At 33.2% G+C, this 23,162-nt stretch overlaps 1 protein-coding gene across 1 annotated transcript in view; it reads right to left on the minus strand.

Moving 5' to 3' along the window:
- The window catches only part of LOTGIDRAFT_108278 (hypothetical protein), a gene marked incomplete at both ends in the record, with an annotated part of 54,827 nt that extends 32,295 nt beyond the window's left edge, over positions 1-22,532 (minus strand). Inside the window, one exon of the mRNA XM_009066838.1 lies at positions 22,155-22,532. Within this exon, the coding sequence (XP_009065086.1) occupies positions 22,155-22,532 (378 nt within the window). The remainder of the gene's footprint in view (positions 1-22,154) is intronic.
- Positions 22,533-23,162: the final 630 nt, after the last annotated feature.

Below are 23,162 nucleotides of genomic sequence, written 5' to 3' on the forward strand. Positions count from 1 at the left end.
ACTATTATTAGTAAATTCAACAATATGGTATCGGCTGCGGTCAGACTAAAATAGGAATTAATTTTCTCATTTAGTTCAATAAGTGGACTAAAAGGCCTTTGAATAATCAGTCATCCGGTTATTATTGAAGTTTTTATAACGTATAATTCAAAACAATAATTCTAGTATTTCCGAAATTTGAATTACATTACCTAGTAACGCTTGAATTTGTCGGACGTATCGAGTAATGAATTTTAATAATTTCAAAAAAAAAAAAAATTTGAGTATTTGTGGCAAACACAGTATGTAGAGATTACTGTGGTATTTTCAAATATGAATATTTTATTCTGTTATGAGTTATTAGCCCGAATGAGCACTTAGTTTGTTATGTAATATTCATTATAACACTTACTTCTGTATCACATTGTTGAACAAATAACGACAGCTTTTTTTTAGTAGGTTGAAACAATTAGATGCTCTACTATAGGAGAGGCTTCCTTATTTTATCTGAAAGTTTTGCAGACAAAAATTCTGCCATTATGATTTTTTAACGCCAAATCTATCTAAAACGTTTACGTAATCTTTTAAAACTCGTTATGTTCTTTGGTAGGTGTTGGAAATAATTTAAGGGTTTTAGCCAAATAAACGCCGAGTAGTAGATTAAATTGTCTCCTACGTATTCTAAAAGTTTCAACTAAAATTATCTTTATGAAGCCCAACCTCAAAACTAGTTTCAGCTTCTAATTAACAATTAGTATATTCTTTTTTTAATTAACCCTTTTAAAACTTAATTTGTTTGATCAAGTAGATACATAGATTTTGAAATATTTCCAGGTATGATTTACGACGTTTTTCACTTCTTGAACATTTTTAAGATTGCCTCTTTAAGCATGTTAGACCCTCGGAAATGTCTGTCGAGTCGATAAATCCAGTAGCATACTTGAACCATCAAGCATAGCTAAATTTATCAATTAGATCATTCTAAATTATACAACCATACCATTGTTGATTGACTCACGGGTAACTTAAAAGCATGGGTTGCTACAAGTGTATTGCATTTTACTGTACCCAACAGTTGCTTCCTGTCAAAGCCTTGGCTTAACTTCAATTTTATGGGGGCTGGGACCCAGGTCGATTGACGATTCGCTTCGTCTTATCAGATTCGTCAATTCCCGATTGTCATAAGAAGCGGTCACTGAAAACATGCTGTTATATTTGTCAGTCGACCAATTTCGGGTTTGGCTTAGGCATATAATTTAAACAGTCTTCAGAAGTACGACTTACTGCGAGAAAATCGCATAATTCCTTCAAATATACAAATTACAATTTTTACTTGCTATTTCAATATATTATGTATTTTTTATATATGGATACATGTCGTCATATAACTTACAAACGCGGAAAATTCTGGACACACGTGGATTTGAAGGCTTAAATTTCAACACTATTGTGAACACTGTGATTGATAAACTTAGCTAAAAAAAATCCCGTTTCTGAGATTAAGGTACGATTGTCCAAACGGATGGACCCTTTAACAACTTTAGAGTATGTGTATGGTTATACAAAAGCACTGAACTAAGTGACCAATAAAACTCTATCAGCCCATTTATCTGGTATATCACTATTTAACAAGAAGACACTAACTTCCAAGATATCTAATGTAATATGAGAAAAACGAGTCGTGTTCAAAACGTAATACAATAACGAACTGTTGTCCCTAATGAATAATGTCTATCTAGATTGATCATGACAGATACAGTACGGTAATTAACCCATTGACTCACAACAATATTCTTATTCCAACAACCTCTCATTAGTAATGTAGAACAAAATGTCTTTGAAGTATGTTAGTATATTAACCCCCTTTTCATAATTAGTTCCTTGGCTTAGATATTAACCACATGTCAAAACAAAAGATAAATGGTCTAGGTCAAAACAAGGATAGCTTTTATAGTGATAAAATTATCTTCAATCAAAATGTATTTAATACAAGTACTTCCAAACATAGTTGCATATATGTTTTAATGTCATTGGCATAGGATGAAAAACGTCATATATGCGCCCACATGGCAGGAAATTTTGTCATGGTATTCGACGAATACGGTTATGTCGGTTAATCGATATATCACGATACGCATACCATATCGCGTGGTGGTGTATCGATCTTGAGGATACAAAATGTACTAGAAATTGCATGTATATTTAATATAACAAAAATTCATCTGAAAATATACAGCAGTGAAATATCCATTGAAAGTTAAAGTGCTACATATGACCTCTGGCCCGTATCGCAATACGTATCGCATCGTGACATAATTGTCAATACCCAGTTATAAGCCGTATTTGATGATCTTAAAGATGACTCGTGGGCCGTTAAATTTATGTCAAGGCCAATACTTATTAAGTCGTTGGCTATGAGCAGTAAATGTGGATCGAACGACCGGTATTTCAACGGAGAGAACTTGTCGTCGACAATTCATTGATGGCGCCAGATGATATTTTATTGTATGCAGAATTATTAAGGTCAAACTCTATTTACATTTAAATGAGTAGAAATAATTGAACTCTTAAGTGCTTTGACGCTCAACTGAAATTCGATCAGTTTTAACAATGTAGCAATATACAAGATACTTGCTGATCTGATTTGATAGTATTGTTCTTCTATGTAGATTACATGATAATGAACTCTATAATATATTATTAGCAGTTCATATATATTAAAGCACAGATTTTACAGGTTTATAACAAACATATAATAAATATAAACTGGAATTTTGAAAGAAGGCTTTGAAGTGATAGATGCCGATTAAACTTTACTGGAGTAAAAAATAAATATGCATGCTTTCGAATCCATTCCATAATATTATTAAAATTTCTTACTCCTTCCAGTGCATGAACAGTGGCGGCACAGCCTCCTGAGAATGGTGGTACAAATAGTCGTAAGCCTCTCACGGAGCGTCCGCGAGGATTCTCCTTAGAGAATTTTCGAAGAATTGAAATGATTTGGTGCATCCTGACATATTTTGGGGCAAAAACGTATAAAAAAACATATTTCAATTTGTTAATAAATAAAGTGGGGGTGCAAACCACGTTTCAAGGGGGGCAAATGCCACCCACAGCATCCCCCCATCCCCAACAGTGAGGTTGCATTTTAATACACCGGCGAAAAGACATCATATAAGTATTTGAAACAGAAAATGTTTACGACGATCATGGGGTTTCTTCCTAGACGTTACGATTTGATGTAATGAAAATAAATTCATTCAGAAACTGAACGCGAAAAATGTCACTGTTTGCCTTCAGACATATAATTCTTGTCTGATTTGACAAATGCATGGCGGTATTTAACAGTGGACTTGTGTTTATAGGACCATAGTCAGTCTATTCCATTAAAAGACCAGTTAGCTACAAGTACACAACGACACAAAATTTGGATCAAATGGTGGCAGGCCGTTTTATCTTAATTGCCAAATGAACAGAAACCATGTTTATACTGGGATATTCTGCAAGTGCCCAATATACTTTTATTTGAAAATAAAGCTCAGATCATCAGTAAGAATAACAAATGCCAAAGATCTGTTTAAGAAATTTCCATAATAAAAGGATTTTAACTCCTACAATCTGTCAGTGTCAGAGATGAAATTCACAGTCTCAAGTTTTAGACCTATAACGATTATAATACGCCCAAACTTCTATTCAATCACCATTCATGAAAACAGAAATACATCGTCTATTTTCAACTTGCAAAATGTTCTATGACATTATTTTATCAGAAATGAGCCTTTACAGTTTATATTACATGAAATGGGGTAAACAAAATTTGATACAAGGTTATCTTCCTTCTTATAATTAAAAAAGGGCAGTTAAAATGAATAACTTAGGCAGAAAATTTCATCATAACATGCTGATTTAAGTATTGATATTTTTTTCTGAATATTGACAAGCTTTGATATAAAGTTTTAAAGTATAAATCAGCAGGTAGTTCACAGTGTTAATAGTTCAACAATATCTATTCTTGTTCTCAATATGGTTTCCTCTCATTGAACATGAATATGCATATTGTAATCCTTGATTTCATGGGTTGCTGGAAAGAACAACACAATTATTAACATCCGATTGTCGTCGGGAAAAGGGCTTTTTATACAGGATTATTCATAATTTATCGAAGGTAAAACCATAATATTATTATTCAATCTTTTACCTTCTGTTTACAAAGGCATCTTTTCACCAAATTACAGTTAGAACTTTGATAAACTAATAATTTTAAAATGTTTTGCAAAATTTCATTTAGTAATCATTGTCATTTAATATACTGAAACAAATAATCAATATGAACACATTTTCAGCTCGAACTGCGTTTTCCACGTGTCCGAATTATGAAATTTGGACTATTTCCTATGAAAAACGAATGACCTGTACCTCAATTGCCATCCAATGGATTACAGTGTGAGTATATCACCTGTCTGCAAAAAGAGGGTTGTATGAAGTACAGCATAAGTGAAAATGAATGATGCACTCCGTTTGTAAAAAGTGTTTTAGGGCGGTTTGTGCTATAAATTTTTGTTAAATTGACCATCTGTTTTATTTACGACGTTAGTGAAATTACAATAATTATTTTCAGGTTTACATGTTATGACAAGGTTTATCAAAATGCTGCCATTTCAAAGTTTCCACATATCGAACTATTTTTGTGAAAAGATCTATCTTTATATCAAAATATTTTGGTTTTTGCTTTTTTCTATATAAATAATCCTGAAATAAAGTGTCCGTTTTCAAAGGCCGCCGATATATGCCATGTCATGACATGCAAAGAATAACCAATAATATCAAAATTCAGTACGTACATTACAATGCCTTGTTTTTATTCAAAATATTCACAGTGTGAATTATTTGGTTTACGTAATTTTTGTAATTAAATCTCTTAAATGTCATGTCAAACTAACTGCTGTGTTTTCATTTTACCTTCATATAAACAATAATTATCAACAGAACTTGTGAATTCTAAAATGATACGATAACATTTGTGACGTTAAAGGGATGGACCTGCTGATAGCACATTTAAAAGCTTTACCAACAGAAGACAAAGTTGAAAGCTTTACCAACTTTACTGGACGATACCAACTTTACTTTACCAGCAAGAAGCCCAGTTCAAAGATTTACCAGCTGATGGATGGCACAGTTCAAAGATTTACCAGCTGATGGATGGCACAGTTCAAAGATTTACCAGCTGATGGATGGCACAGTTCAAAGATTTACTAGCTGATGGATGGCACAGTTCAAAAATTTACCAGCTGATGGATGGCACAGTTCAAAGCTTTACCAGCTGATGGATGGCACAGTTAAAAGTTTTACCAACAGAAGAAAGTACAGTCTAAACCTTTACCAGAAGAATGCTCAGTCCAAAGCATTACCAGCTTTACCAACTGAAGGCATAGTTGAGAATTTTATTAGCTAATGGCACAGTTCAAAGCTTTGATGTCCGTTTCTCAAAAAGTTCAATAGTAACATCCGTGGAAGTTGAAAAGAAAATCAGACGCAAATACCATGTTTTGCCTTGGACGTCATTAATTCCCTATCACTTTAATTACAAGGTTCTCGAAAATAATGCCAAACAGATTATCTTAAGATAGGTCTGACTAGGTATAGTATAATAGAATTAGGTGAAGCATTTCATTGGAAGCTTTTCGTGACAATAGATAAGAATAAGTAAATCACTTATTTAGATAATTACTAAAAGGAAACCTATACTGAATAATAGAGGCTACTGGCATTAATATCTTACCATCACTAACGACTAGGTTATTGTATACTAATCATAAGTGATTTGCTCGATTTACACTTGGAGATTCCTTCACTGACATACCACTTAAGACAAATATCAGAGTTTTTGGAGTAGATTATATTTAGATACCAATCTTGTAGATTCTCTTAGTCAAGTATTTTGACCTTTCACCCGAACTGAAACATTTTGATGAAGTGAATTTGTCTAATAAACTCATCACAAAGTGAGTTATTATTCTTAATAAACAAGTTGTTACTAACTCGACCATAATCTAGCATATTCCTTTCGTAATGGTAACTATCGGAGTATATTGATTCCATTGCTTGACTCTAAGCATCTTAAGCCATGCCCTAATCTTTATAACCTTTATTATTCCACTAACACCACCGACGTTCTCTAAAATAACCCCCAGCCCAAATTATTATAAAAGTTATCAATCTAACTTACTCATTAATGGTTTTCGTCTCCAAGGCAGATGTTTTCAATCATCTTCAAGAAAAATAATGTCGAATGCATGTGCTTCAGAAAGCCGGCCTATATTGCAAATATTTTCCCTTCATGCTTTATTTTCGTTCGCCTCATAAAGTTCCTTGCATCAGTCTTGACCTATCAATTTCATTTACGACAGCCAATGCCTCATACCTTAGTGAAAGTTGAAAATTTATTTTCCATATAATAAAATAAATGTTGTGTAAGAATTTGTAAGTCATGCTAATCAGTAATAATGTTTACTTTTCGAAATTCGAAATTTGAGCCTTCAAATCCATGTGTGTTTTGAATTATCTGCGTTTGCATGTTAAAATGACGATTCGCCTTTTCTTGAGACTCTGCCATAATTATGTAGAAAAGACATATATAGAAAAAGAATGCGAAATTTCTAGTTTGAAGTAGTTTTGAAGGAATTATGCAATTTTTGTACATATATGTAGTACTTCTGAAGACTATTTTTATTTATTCAAGACCCAAATTAGCTCCCAAAATTGGCAAACCTGTTCCATTAATAGATGGCTATCAGTTTATCGTATATCATATAATATCTCATATTCTGTGAATGTTAGAACTCATTTTTCATATATAAAAAGTTCAGTGTGTTGAAACGTAACTATATATTAATTTCTATCTTGCCTCAAGGTCGAGATAAGCGAATCTCTAAGTATCTCGGATTACCGTTGTGGGTTAAAGAAGGTTAATCTAAGAAGGGGTATAAATCTACGATTACATCAAAAGAAAATTGAGGAGAGAGACATGGGCATAATTCACACGAGAATTGTTCAATACAAAATGAACATAATAACACGAGTAATGTAATGTACTACTTGCACCAAAACCTATCGTTGCAGAGCAATTCACTTAAAAAAATGTGGTCGGCAAAACTGGCTTCAATATAATGATTAACGCAACACTACAATGCTAAACCTTCAGTGTAAATTGGAACCATATTATATGGGAACCCATGGAAACATGAACATGAGTAGGTACCATGCTAACGGTAGTTATGTAAGGAAATACACACTTATCATTGCCTATATTGTTGGCAGATTGACTAGCAATCACCTTTAATACAGAGCTGACTTTAAACTATTTATTTTGTGCTAACTGAAAAACATTTCCTGATTAATGTAGAATATCGGTAGATGATTGGGCACTGATTTTAATGTTATTGAATCAATCATGCGATTGAGATAGTTCTTATTTTGTTTTTGCCTTTATTCGGATTATATTGTAATTTGTTCGCAAAGTTTCTGAATATTGGACACTTCGCAATATTACATTTTGTATCCCTTAAGTCCTATTTATACGGCGATATTTAAACATGTATGTATTTTCTGCATTATATGCAAATTGTCGCCATTTAAACAGGACACACTGTTCGATTTATGACAAAATGTAATAAATATTTAAGTTTTTCTTACATTTTCATGACACCCAGATGTACCGTTAGAAGAACAGCAAAGGTCTTTCGTGAAAATGTTGAAATGTCGTGCACTTAATCCAGCGCTATTGACATAGAATCTTACGCGCTCATATTACGTAAATCAAAATGCTGAAGTTGCTGCTCGTTTACTTAAGTGCTTATTGGCCATACGTACATATTTTATGTTATAAAGAGTTACGGAAGACTTTTTTCACCTTAGTCATGTAACTCTTCCTACGAGGCAACTGCACCCAAACCTATTACTATTATGCAATAAATTTACATCAAGAAGTGATCAAAGCTAATATGAAAAGATGAATGTCGAATGTCACTGGCCAAAACATATTGAATTTGGCCTGGAGTGGAAATTGGTTATACAAACAAGGCAATCTAATATTATGAACTTTCAACTTATTGACAAGAAAGTGTGTATTAAACCATACATGAATGTAATTAGAAATTAGATGTACAACCTCCTTACCATCCACTTCAGATAGATTGTAACAAGATTGTTAAACACATCCTATTGATTCTCGCTCTATAGCTTTAAGGCATTCCATCCTGCAATCCTAGCTTATTACTAAGTACGAAAGAAAAACAACGGAAGCGCTGCTTTAACGTATAGTATTACTCCGTCATTACTGTTTTGTGTTACATTACTAAAGCCCGCATTAGGATTTGAGTAAATACAGTTATAAAATCACAAACATAAACGATCAAAGGAAGAAGAAGAACCACTTAAAGCTAGATTCCTTTAGGCATGCAAAATTATATACTATACATAGATTTTTCCAGTTATTTTTAACAAGCCGGCCATGCAAACAATAACGCCTACACACAGTCGCTTATAAGTTGCAGTTAAAAAGTAGACATTTTCATGGCAGAATTCTTAGTCTTAAAATGACTATGTAAATGAGTAAAATGAGTACTATTACTATGGATATTGATATTTATTTCAAGATTTTGTCCGCACCAATATCCATATTGCCATTTGCACGCGATTGTGTTTAAATTTGGGCTTGTGCACATTGGAACATTTGGATCAATTTGAACTGTTTTTATGCCACATTTTATGCCATTCTCTCGTACGTCTAATAACTATCATCTCGTATTCGAGATGTTTGACGGTTTCCTGTGAAGGAGGCCTATAGATTTTCAACAACTTGCAACAAACGCTTTGCATACTTTTATCAGAAAAGTAGATTGTGGGCCAAACTGGAATGTTGATAATGGTAGCGATAGTGATCACTTGTTGAAGGACTTTATCGAAAAGCTGCCATTGTGTGATATGTTATTGGAATATCTGTGCGTGCAGATTGCTCATTAATACTGACTACATGGAACCAAACTCGACAGGAAACAAAATCATTAATTTGAATCTTAGGTCAAAGATCTCAATATCTAATACATCGTCTTACATTCATTAGATAACTAACAAGAAACGATTTATATCTTATCTCTTGACTGATAGTCATTGAAGAAAACAATGAAGTGTTGTTAATTTAACACATGTAGGGCTTTCAGAACAGATTGTAATGAACCAATACAATACCAATATATCAACGTGATGGGCGTTAGGAATGATATCCAAACAGAATTCTGAGATTTCGTCTCCTCTAGGGCAATAAAGACATCAATACTATTGTGTAAAATAGAACCATTATAAAAGGTTTATAGATCTTTAAGAGGCGTCTAAGGTTTACATTGTTATTGGCAGAATCCGAGAGCAACTAAATTTTTAACGATAGTTTTCAACTGAACGTATCTTGTATCTTGGAGAATCTGATAAATCAGTAGATTTAGTGAATCTGAATCGGTGACTGAATTAACACCATCTACCACCAGTTGTTCTTCTTGCTACTTGAATTGTGTAGTTGACCTGGGCGGTCAGAATCAGCGACCACACAATTGAAAGCAATATGTACATTAGTGATAACCATTATCTGTTCCCTTTCCCCATTAATATGGTTAGCAACGTGTGTTTTTTCGCGACAATCTAGCCTTGTTCAGTTTTATTGCATGCAAAAAAATCATTTCCGTTTTGTATTGTTTTTCTATATCTAATTGGTTCGCGTGACTTTTGGCTATTTAAAATACAAATGTCGGTTCTCCGGTTGCTATTTAGTCTCTGAAAAGTCAATCAGTTCTCAGTGTACAATGTACATATTGACTGATACTTTATTATAAACTTCAATGGAATCTGTTCAGTTTATATTTTGAAGCAGCCATGACCTACGAATAATTGACAGTCAATATGAACTAAAAGCATTTATTGATTTGATTTCTTAGGATCATTACAGATCCCTATACCCGGTAGATTACGCTAAGTTCATGAGAACGTGGTATACCTGATACCAAGAATGACATGGCCGTGGTTCACCATTCAGAGTGTGATTTGAGTCTTGAATATAATATATTATGTAAAAAGTCTTCAGGAGTACAAGAAATATACGAACATCGCATACAACCTTCAAATATACTTTGAACTAAAAATTTCCAGTTCTATATATATTATATAATGTCTTTTCTATATATGGTGGTGTCTGAGGAAAAGACGACTTTTGTTTGAAAATAATAATAATTCTGGACACACCTGGATTTGAAAAAAACACTTAGCTGATACAATTCTCGTTTCTGAACCAAAGTACTATTGTTAAAACGGCTAGCGAATCTTTTACCATTACGGGGACAATGAAGTGTCTTTTTCAGTATTTTTAACTAACTTCAGCAGTTAATTCAAAAATAGAGGTACAAAGCAACCTCTTCTGTTGACAGCAGGATCATACCTGATCAATCAACAAGACACTTATTTGTCATTAAGACAGCGTTTATGTCGACAAGTCCTGTTTTAAAATATACATACAATGACAAGTATATGTACATGCGGTTATTGTTTCTATTGTCGTGCAAACATACATTAGTATGATACCCTTTTGTTTCCATTCAATGAAGTATGCCAATCACGTCTACTTGATTGTGTTGTTCCGTACACAATAGCAAGATAATTAAGGCCGTTGTCTAAGACATGGTGTTATTCACAAATCTCTTAATATCCCACATCAAACATATGGTAAACCCATCTCAATCGCCAGATCGAAATAAAAAGAAAAATATTTAATTAGATTTATGTAATTAGAGATCTGGTAACACCTCACTAATTAATAATTTCATAAATGGTGAGAAACTCACTTGCGACACCGTAACAGGAATGATATGCATTACATCTTACTCGATAAACAAAAGGTTGTAAAGGATTCGGTCGCAAGGTGTCTGGAAATGCGAATATATTGTCTCTTTTGCGACATTCAACATGAATGTGATATGGAGCTTAATTTCAAATGTCTGAATCATTTAAAAGAATAAGTTAAGTCCTAGGGGCGAAGAAGGGCAACATTGACGATAAACTAGATGATATTTCCCAGGTATACTGCTTCTATTAACACATGGTTATTTATTATCTAAACTCTATTTACCTAGAAAGAAATTATTACGACAACCATATTACTTTAAATTTATACACGCTCACGCTGCTGTTGTGTCAATATATCCTACGTCAGTATCAAATTTCCTATACTGAACAGTGACCAGTGTTCACTACCAAACTACGGCCATCAGAAAAGAACAGAATACTGTAAGTCATCGAAAGAGCAGATAAATGTATGTCATCAAAAGAACAAGAAAAATATAAGTCATCAAAAGAATCAAAGAGTGAAAGTCATCAAAAAAGCAGAAGAGTGTAAGTCATCAAAAGAACATGAGAATTTAAGTGGTCAAAGGAACAGATAAATGTATATCATTAAAAGAACAGAAGAGTGTAAGTCATCAAAAGAACAGAAGAGTTAAGTCATCAAAAGAACAGAAGAATGTAAATCATCAAAATAACAAGAAAAAGGTGAGTCATCAAAATAACAAGAAAAATGTATATCATCAAAATAACAAGAAAAATATAAGTCATCAAAAAAGCAGAAGAGTGTAAGTCATTAAAAGAACATGAGAGTGTTAGTGGTCAAAGAAACAGATAAATATATCTTCAAAAAATAGATAAATGCTTGTCATCTAAAAACGGATATATGATGTATGTCATCAAAAGAGCAGAAGAGTGTAAGGGCCGTATGATGAGCTCTTACCTTGACTAAAGTTGAACTTTGGCTAAAGTCGAAAATTAGAAAATGAAAGCCTTAATCCTAACTTTGTAAAGTTCGACTTCAGCCAAAGTTCAACTTCAGTCAAGGTAAGAGCGCTGCATACGGCCCTAAGGCTTTCATTTTCTACATTTGATAGTCAAATTTAAACACGACTTTCGTAAAGATCGACCAGTGCATACCTAAAGTTCGACTTAAGTCTAACTTTAGTGAAAGTTTAGGTAAACTGCATATGGCCCTAAGTCTTCAAAAGAACAGATACATCTATGTCATCAAAAGCACAAGAAGAGTGTTAGTCATTATAAAATAGATAAATGTATGTCATCAAAAGAACAGAAGAATGTATGTCATCAAAAGAACAGAAGAATGTAAGTCATCAAAAGAACAGAAAAATGTAAGTCATCAAAAGAACAGAAGAGTGTAAGTCATCAAAAGAACAGAAAAATGTAAGTCATCAAAAGAACAGAAGAATGTAAGTCATAAAAAGAACAGAAGAATGTAAGTCATCAGAAGAAACTAAGTGACCAAAGCACATTAAAACATAGGTATTCAGGACATGAGTAGATATAATTTAAGTCACCTTCTTCAACAGCTCAAAAGATACAGAGTAGACGCCAGCTATATTTTATTCCTAATAATACATTTAATAATTTCATTGTATGTAACTAAACGAATTAACACAGAATATCAGTATAGGTGTTTCAAGGCTAAAATAATAAAAACTATGTTCTGATATATAATCCTATTAAAAGGCTCATTTAGATATAGTTTTAATACCCGGGCTCAGTGTCTGTCTTGATTTATGAGAAAAGGGAAAACAAGCTGATTTACATGTCTATGAAAAATTAATCAATCGGACCATTAATCTGATCATGTTCCTAGAACACAAAGGCAACTGCAAAAAATCACCCTGAAAGACCGGAAGAAATGTCTACCTTAAGGCTGCGATTACATGATGTTATTTTATCTAATTTCAGATCAGACCGGCAGTTCCTCTTTGTTTCTATATTTGTTCCACCCTAGGCCTGTACATTTGGGAGAATCAAACCCTCCCTTCCCAGAAATAAAATTAAACTTAACTTCAAAACTTGATTACATGTGTCTGTATGATGATTCCACAAAACCGTCAATGTATAAAGGGAATCCGAGTGGTATTGGGTCAAGAAACAAAGGAGGATAGGAAAGTCTCCCATTTTTACACCATGTGTCGGTAGCCGTCCACAAACGCAAGAAATCACTCAATCCATTGCGCTTAGGGAGGTGTTGAGTTTTAGTTTGACACGTCTTGTAAACAGATAATTGAATTTGCTCTGGTTCGTGTTTTATTGTGTTTGCGCTTGAAATTGCGTACACATGTAATCGCAGTTATATGATGTACGATCCTACAACGCCAATGATACAAATTTGAATTTTATCACCTATTCCGTGATCGAAGCGAGTACTCCGATGTTAACAATCCGAATATACCATTTCAACCTATTTAGTTATTGCAGGACCAAAAGATTATCTATCCGAGGGTAGTATTTCCATATATATGCCGTAATTTAAGCGTGGAATCTATACGGACGCGCGATTAGCCAACACAAATCCAGCTGAATACATCCACATAGAAATCAAGGCTATTATCATTAATTCTTATTCTTTTCGCAAAATGCACCAGTTTATTTTGCAAAATTACTGTCCATAAACGGATGTAAATGAAATGAAATGCATTAAGCACCAAACTGGCTATATTGCCATAAACAGGTGTAGGGTTTTTTTGTTTATGTAAGGGTTCCAAGAATTTCAAGTAAATGGTATACATTTTTAAATATGTTCACTTACATCATTCAATATTTTGTAACATTACATAACTTAATAATATTTTTATAAAAATGATAATTGCTCGTAACATATCAATTAAGTTAATAATTTAAGGTTGCGTGACACTGCTATTGCAAAGACATTCCTTGAAAGCAAGCAGGAAATACATTTTACGGTTTACCGCACACCAGTGCATAAACTAAACACGTTGTTTTCTATCGTTTTCACTTGAAATCCCTCAAAATACGTCAGTTTGTTATAAACTATCTCAATTATACTCTCTTATAAATGCAATTATACCACTTATATCAAGATGAATTTTGAGGAGAGCACGAAAATGCTATTAAAGGTACACGTAGCCTTCCGTTGACCAATCTTGACTTAAGTCTCAGAAACGGGAATTATTTAGTTAAGCTAATTAGTAATTATATTCAGAGCTTACCAACCAAATTTACGCCTTCAAATCCACGTGTGTGCAGAATTATCCGCGTTTCAAATCAAATTGACGACTCTTCTTTTCTTGATACTCCGCCAGTTTGAAATATATTTGAAGGAATCATGCGATTTTCGTGCAGTTTAAGTAGTTTTGAAGACTATTTTTAGATATTCAAGACCCAAATAAAACCCCCGAGAAAGGCGAAACATGTCCTTTAAAATATACACCAAAAACAATTTCATTCACACAGACTTGAAACCTGGTGTTGATATTGATAATAATATTCTTCAAGATTTGTTGTAACTTAATCAATGGTTTTTGTATGTTGTTGCATAAACAATAATTTAGAACATTTAGATACGCGATGAAGTCTCAGACATTCAATTAAAATGAAAATTGAAATGATTAGAATCATCATTAGAATCATCAATTCGTTTGAAATATAAATTTTTATGCATTACTGTTTTCTCATTTATGTGCCAAAATCCGACTGATTCAGATTTTCGAATGGTATAAAAAGCCGCCACTAAGCTATGAATAAATGCACACCCTTAAAGCTGAATCATCAATATTTTGTTTATGCCAAAACTCATTGCTGACTACAAAATAATTATTTATGAACACTATGTAGTATCCCCAAATCATAATTATTCAATGAATGTTCGTCAACAGAAACAGTAACATTTCAAAATAAATTTGTCTTTGCTATACAGACTAAATTCCGAAACGTTTATATCAGAGCGTTCATAAATCTTCTAACTGTCCTCAGCAGATCACACCTTCAATTTCTAAACACAGCTATTAAGTAATCAGTCTTTTAATTCACAATAACATTGATTATTTCTAATCTGAAATTTTAGTCCAAATCAAAAAAAAAAATTAATTATTGCAGCATGTATGTGAAAGTTATATATTATATATGCAAACAAGACGAAAGTGTGTTATTTATGGTTGTATATAAAAATTAAGTTTTTCTATGTAATTTTTGCATCATAAACGCAAAATTTCATTGTTGGTGGTGCTAACCAACTGATAGTTTTTACTGTGCGTATATAATAAAGGGACAGATTCGCCATTTTCGGGGAATGATTTGATGTGGAATATAATTAAGTCTAGAGATGTACGAAAATCGCGTAATTCTTTCAAAAATATTTCAAACATTCAATTTCACATCCTATTTCTATACATGACAGAATCGTCTTTTTAAATTTGAAACAAAAATAATTCTGATACAAGGATTTGACGGTGAGCTGTGAACATTATTACTTATTGGCATGACTTACTAATTCCCCCGTTTCTGAGACTAAGGTACGATTGGCGAACCTGTTCAGGTTTTCTAAACATTAATGTGTATCGGGGAAACTAATAGCAGCGATTTGCACCATTCATATTTTAAGGCACACGTCTGTGGTTCCTGTAATTCCATTAAAAATAAGCGTTTTATGACCTATGTGCCATGCTATCAGTGTCCCGGTACGTTTCCGATACATATAAAAACCCGCCCATTCAAGGGTTATGTATGTCAATTCTGGTCATGTATCCACGGAAGTATTTGTGTATATTATTTATGATGATGCATGTGCATATTTATGCCTATATCCTGTGAGTCGTCTATATAATAATCAGGTTTAACCATTCTAGTTTCCACTGCACGTTATACATGCATTTCACCATTAATTGCGTATATATCCATAAAGGTATATATTCCAATCATGGTGGTATATATATAAAAAGGTACATCAGTGTCATATACCAGTGACGCTCATATGTTAACTTGTACACTTGAAGGTATATAAGTTATTCATAGTGGTATGTATAATAAAAAGGTGTCACCAGTAGTGGTGAGTATACATAAAGGTACATCGTATACCATAAACAGACAAATCTATACATGAACACAATGGTATATGTATGTCTGCTATGGTGGCATCATGTCTTCATCGAGTATGGGATACATCATTTATAGTGGTAAGTATACAAGAAGGTATAAATCTATGTCATCAATGGTGGCAAGTGTACATTAAAGTACATCGTTTACATTAATGGACATATGAAGGCATGTATGGTGGTATGTGTACCCGGCGTATCAATGGTGGAAGGTATGCATAAAGGTGTTATTTATGTATGTCTTCAATGTTGGTAGGTATCCAAAAAGGTTTTATTTATGAATGTCTTCAATGGTGGAAGGTATCCAAAAAGGTGGTATTTATGTATGTCTTCAATGTTGGTAGATACCCATAAAGGTGGTATTTATGTATGTCTTCAATGTTGGTAGGTATCCAAAAAGGTGGTATTTATGTATGTCTTCAATGTTGGTAGATACCCATAAAGGTGGTATTTATGAATGTCTTCAATGGTGGAAGGTATCCAAAAAGGTGGTATTTATGTATGTCTTCAATGTTGGTAGATACCCATAAAGGTGGTATTTATGTATGTCTTCAATGTTGGTAGGTATCCAAAAAGGTGGTATTTATGTATGTCTTCAATGTTGGTAGATACCCATAAAGGTGGTATTTATGTATGTCTTCAATGTTGGTAGATACCCATAAAGGTGGTATTTATGTATGTCTTCAGTGTTGGTAGATACCCATAAAGGTGGTATTTATGTATGTCTTCAATGTCGGTAGATACCCATAAAGGTGGTATTTATGTACTATGTCTTCAATGTTGGCAGATACCCATAAAGGTGGTATTTATGTATGTCTTCAATGTTGGTAGATATCCATAAAGGTGGTATTTATGTATGTCTTCAATGTTGGTAGATACCCATAAAGGTTGTATTTATGTATGTCTTCAATGTTGGTAGATATCCATAAAGGTGGTATTTATGTATGTCTTCAATGTTGGTAGATATCCATAAAGGTGGTATTTATGTATGTCTTTAATGTTGGTAGGTATCCATAAAGGTGTTATTTATGTAAGTCTTCAATGGAGGAAGGTATGCATAAAGGTTTGGTATTTATGCCAGAACATTCGCCCTGAGTTTAGTATTAGGTTTAGATTAGGTTTTGCGTGTATTTTATGTCCTTAAACTATTACTAGATGTCTAGATTTAAGACTTGTTACGACAAGTTGAATCCAACTGAGTTTATCATTACAAATCTCTTTACTGATAGACGGACTTCACAATAATAGAAAAATATACGTTGGCGACGTTTCCTTTAGACCTGTTTCCATTAGGTTTAAGTCATTGATTTTATGTAATTATAAGTCTGATAATAGTTGTTTTCACCTTTCTTGTTTAACAGGGAAGTTTTATGAACAATGTTCTTTTATCTTGATATCATATTCTTTTCTCTGACCTTAACTGATAATACTGACCGTTAAACCAAATGAAATAAAATTTGACATTTAACCAAATGAAATAAAATTTGATCTTTAAAATCTTTAATCAATCGCTAAGTGACGAACTAGCGAAGGGAATCTAGTAGATGCCACCAGTTTCTTATGTTCTTATTTGTGCAAAATCCTTTGATGGAATCCGCTCAATCGCTGAGTGACTAACTAACGAAGGGAATCTAACAGATGCCCTTATGTTCTTATTTGTGCAAAATATTTTGATCTAGTCGTCGACCTGACCAATGAAATCTGCCTCCATTCAGTTCGCAAACATTAGTGTTCGGAAATCGTTTTGATATTAGTGCTTGGCCATGTAGACTGCAATGAATCCGGGTAATATCTCTGAGTGGATCCGATTCATATCATAAACACGAACGGAATATTGTATTTTAGGTAATATTTTTAGTAATGAATACATTATACGGCTGGCTTGTAAAGTATCAATTTACTATATTATACCTAAATGTTTACTGGACTGATATGATCGCGGGCACAAATATATTTGTTGACTTAAGTATATTATAGTTTTTAAACTTATAGCCTTAAACCTCGGGTCCTAATTAAATATGGCAATTTCAAGAAATAATCCCTTAATCTTTATCAAATTATATTTCGCAATAACAACAATAGTGACAATGGAGATGTCTCCAGGACCAAGAATTCTTTTCTTTCCATACACTGGTACGAAAACAGGTTTTCTCTAAATAAACCATAATGAAGTATTAAAAATATGTTGTATTTTAATAATGTGTTAATTTTTAATGGATTTTAACAAACGCTAGGTAAAGGGATAATTTCAGTTCCATGGAAATGCTATCGAGCAAATAGGCAATATTAAGCCTTACATAAAAAAAATGAAGCTGAACGGTTTATCGATTTAGATTTTAATAATACAGACTCGTCACACCGGACTGCTATTATTTGCAATCTTGCGGCGACCAAAAACGTACTGGGCTGTGGAAAAACTTAAAGGATACGCGAGAAAAAGTTCCATAAAATTACAAATTCTTATAACACTCGCAATAAAACTGTTACCATATGCAATCATATTGTGTTCCCAAGACACGTTTCTAATAAAATCTATGGACTTTTGGACTCTATGGTGCGTTATCACTTACAGCACTTACCGAAATAATTCTGTATTCCGTGGCGATATCAACGGCAATAGCACGTACCATGCGATATCTGACGCTTCCTTCCAGAACACGCTCATAACGGACGCCTTTCAGGTTTGATGTGCCTATAATAGGTACGAACAAACTTGGGATCTTCTCTGAAAACTTCAACATGCTCGATACAGACAACATGAATATTTGATTTACACGATATGTACATTTACCACGACTGTTACTGTAAAATTAACTATAATTAGATAGATTTGTTGTCAAAAGTTGCTAAGGAATTGACCAAATGCTGAAGTATTTCAGTATAATTAAATTTCTTTTCTGTGAATTGGTAATGTCTACAAGCCATTTACAATGTCTGAGACACATTTGAACTAATCTGATATTAATTGAAGGGATAGTAAAGAGGTTTGCTCAACTTTTATGTCTATTGGGAGACTAGCAGAAGCGATTTGCACCATTAAAACCATTCAAATTTTAAGTCAGACATATATGGTTCCTGGTACCACTAAAACTAAGCCTTTTATGACCTCGTAAAAGCTGAAAGTTGCAAATTGATGCTATATCAATGTCCCGATAAGTGTCCGATACCCATAAAAAAGTTAAGAAAACCTCTTTACAGTCCTTTTAATGGAACATCTTCATTTTCTCGTTGCCAACACTAATATTTTGGTTCTCCGTCTTATAATTTAAATGCAAAAAACCTTTTAGAATATCAAATTTGAACTCGTGCTTCAGATCACAAATATGTCTCGTATTATAGTCAAATCAACCAAAATGCAATAACGGCAACAAAATGTGGTTGAAACAAGCAAGAGGATATTAAAACAAGTCAAAGGATCAAACAGTAAAAACTATTAATCTTAACGTCTGACAGAACCTGTAGATTAAAAGTTGTTTTGAGCCATAATTGTAGAAAAACTTTATTTGAAGAGGATATCAGCAGCACAATGACATAAAGAACATAGGCGCGATAAAAAATAAATACTGGTAATTTGATTAAACGATGAATTGCGATATGGAATGTTTTATATTCGAAATTATCAATTACAGTTCTTCATTTCTAGTGCGCAACAATTAGTCTGGCATGATCAATTACATAAAAAAAGATCGACTTCGTATCAATTTTAACTAGTCACGCCATTACTAATTGACATTAGGACAGCCATTAGCCATACTGTTATGAAAAAATCAGCCAATGATAATCCTTATGTATCGATGTATAAGGATATGGATATACCGTTTCATTGGTCTTTACTTTTATGACCAAATTTGACCAAAATTGTATTCGGTTTTTTATTAGCTTTTATTTTAAACAGAGCCAATTCAGTTAGAGTCTGAAGACGGGAATCTTGAACAATCATTGTGATTTCATGTTTGATGTCGATGGCATATTGCTTCGTTTCGGCCTCGGTTTTTCTGTAGACATAACCATCTGTTAATAGATTATAATACCAGCATAAGCAATTGATTATATATAATGAAGTAAAAAGATCGTAAATATCTGTCAAAAATAAATACGGGTTTATTGTAGTGTATTAATATTTCAAAGATTGTTTATATGGTGGCTTTGAAACCATGCTTAAAAGTAGGTTAATGAGTTGATATCAAGCCATGGACAAGCAGCCCTCGAATGTTTGTCAGCTGTAGCTCTAACGACCTTGTTGCAGAAACGAACCATTAATAGCATGGCATTCAAAATGACATAGCTGCGACAAAAGAAAGGAAGTCTGTGTCAGCATTAAAATAACAATGTAATACAAATGTATTAACCGATATCCCTATGACGAAAAGATAATGCAGGATTGGTACTACGATGAAATTGTAATATTTCGACATCCAACAACACAATGATGATGCGACATTCTTCCAACGAAGGGTTAATACTAAGGCGTGCCCAAGAAAAATTGATAGTGTTAAACTACTATACGTCACGTGACATTGAAAATTTACATCGAGTGGATAATAATAAGTTATCCATTTAATCGTTTTCCTCATCGTTTTCCTTAGGTGGAGATATTGGTTTAATTTTGGAATAACACACTCGAAGTATATCAAATAAGTATAAACCTTTTACTGGAGTAGATCAAATAAGTATCAACAGAAGTATATCAAATGAGTATCAACCTTTAACCAGAGTAAATCAAATAAGTATCAACAGAAGTATATCAAATGAGTATCAACCTTAAAGTATCAAACTTCTACTGAAGTCTTTTCAGAAGTATATCAAATAAGTATCAACCTTTAACCAGAGTAAATCAAATAAGTATCAACAGAAGTATATCAAATGAGTATCAACCTTTAACCAGAGTAAATCAAATAAGTATCAACAGAAGTATATCAAATGAGTATCAACCTTAAAGTATCAAACTTCTACTGAAGTCTTTTCAGAAGTATATCAAATAAGTATCAACCTTTAACCAGAGTAAATCAAATAAGTATCAACAGAAGTATATCAAATGAGTATCAACCTTTAACCAGAGTAAATCAAATAAGTATCAACAGAAGTATATCAAATGAGTATCAACCTTTAAGTATCAAACTTCATTTCGTTTCATTTAGGAAACAAGTTTTCAACATTAAAAGACGTTACAATCAACTTAATTTTTTAAATAAAAGTCACAAGTTTTTGATGATGATAATGTGATGAGCTCAGGGACAATTCCCAATTCTCTTTATCTATATAAATCAAAGTTAAGAATAGAGCAGTGTGATTTCCTATAGGACCACTAATGGTACAACATTATACTAATTCACATTATCTTGTTCATATACAATGTTAACAGAACGTAATTGGTATAAAAACAGGATAACAATTGCTTTGATCTAATTGAAGCCAAGCGTTATATTCAATATATATTGAATTATTGCATAGTTAATATTGTCTTCATGTATTTTTCAGTCTGTGAAACTCGCTTATTTCTTGACAACGTAATTCAGCTATAACTAAAAGAGACTGACTGTCGCATGTATCTATTAGTAGGACTTTATTTTCTAGTACTTGCTATATGCCATCGTAGTCGTACCAATGGTCACAGGTAGCTTAAATTCGCAAACAAATTAAATTTTACGTCCTACTATTCTGCACCTCTTCTGCTGATGAAGACGCCCCGCAGTTGTGCAATGAGGGAAATTTTGCCTGAACAGCGGCATTAGCCTTGTTGGATTTCGAGGGATCTTTTACGTGCCAGTTTCGGGGTCTCGGTTTATTCCAAACCGAACGACTAGAGGCTTTTCCATGTCTGTCCCTCCAACCTTCAGATTAGCGAGCAAGCTCGACAAGTGAGGATAAGCATATTTGATAATGAATTCCTAGTTCTTCCTTATATATTACAGTACTCAATTACAGTACAGCCATACAGTCGTACATGTATATTGGTTTCATTAAAGGCAAGAGAGCTTTACGTCGAATAAAATTAACTCAATTTTAACAGTGCTAACAATAACTAACGAATAACGGTAAAGGGTACTTATGGTGTACATTAAAATGTGTTGTTAATTTACTGTTGAAAAGAGGAAAGAATACTTTTCCTGCTTGTAATTGATTATAGAGATACATGATAATGTTGACGTTATCACCAGTATTTCCCTGTCAGTAGTGAAAAATACACAAAAAAATACACAAAAAACTTACATAGGCAATCATAGGTAGATTCCAGGCGGCGGCAACTCGTGCCTCTACTGTGCACCCATCTTCTGGTCCAAAGAAAGCCACCGCTCCTTTACGCCATTGTTCGGTGAGCTTAGCAGTAGATATTAATGTATCATCCCAAGTATTATCCCAAATGAAATCCAAATGATATTCCGGTAATATGGAAGTATTTTGATTGATTTCGTCCACAGCATATGTTAAGGCACCTGATATCACCCTTCCTTGTTTTCCGCGAACAAATTCATTAGTTTTACTGACAGTAAGATATCCAACAGTAATATTCACTATTCCGTAACACTCCGGTACAGTAAGCGCTAACACCAGTAGAATTTCCAAAGAACATATTTTGAAATAACACATTTTAATAGCACATAACTAGATTTTCATTTTTGAGAAACTTTTCTGTGGACGCTGTAGATACAGAACACATATAAATTGTATTATAGACACTTGTGTAAAAAAGTGGAAAATCGCGAAGTCCCATCAAATTGGGAGATACAGTTATTCGTTAGTTAATTCCACATTGATTGGACACCATGCTAAGTATATAGGATACGTATATCCACGACGGCACTCGACAGGAACACTGAATTATATCTGACTGAATATTAGTTAAGAAAAGAAGTATCGATGTACAAGACATTGATCTAATACAATACAAACCTAAAGGATTAAGGAAATAATGTTTGATTTGTTCACACTGATACTTCTATTGTCTATCTGTTGGTAGCGTAAAATAACCACGAGTATATGAATACATATTATATCAACAGACGATAAGTTGTTGCCAGTATTTAGCGTTATGGTCGAGAGATTTCTGACATCGCCGTTCCAATCCATTTACATGATATACTACATCATTATCGTCTTCACAGTACATCTTCCTTTACAGTGGCTTACAGAAAAGAAATATGATTCTAGCTGTGTAGAAATTATCAGACAAAATACTAATCCAGAGTATCTGCGTGAGGTATTTAACCGAGTTGTTTA

The sequence above is a fragment of the Lottia gigantea genome, assembly GCF_000327385.1.
Source record: "Lottia gigantea unplaced genomic scaffold LOTGIsca_8, whole genome shotgun sequence".
Taxonomy (NCBI): domain Eukaryota; kingdom Metazoa; phylum Mollusca; class Gastropoda; family Lottiidae; genus Lottia; species Lottia gigantea.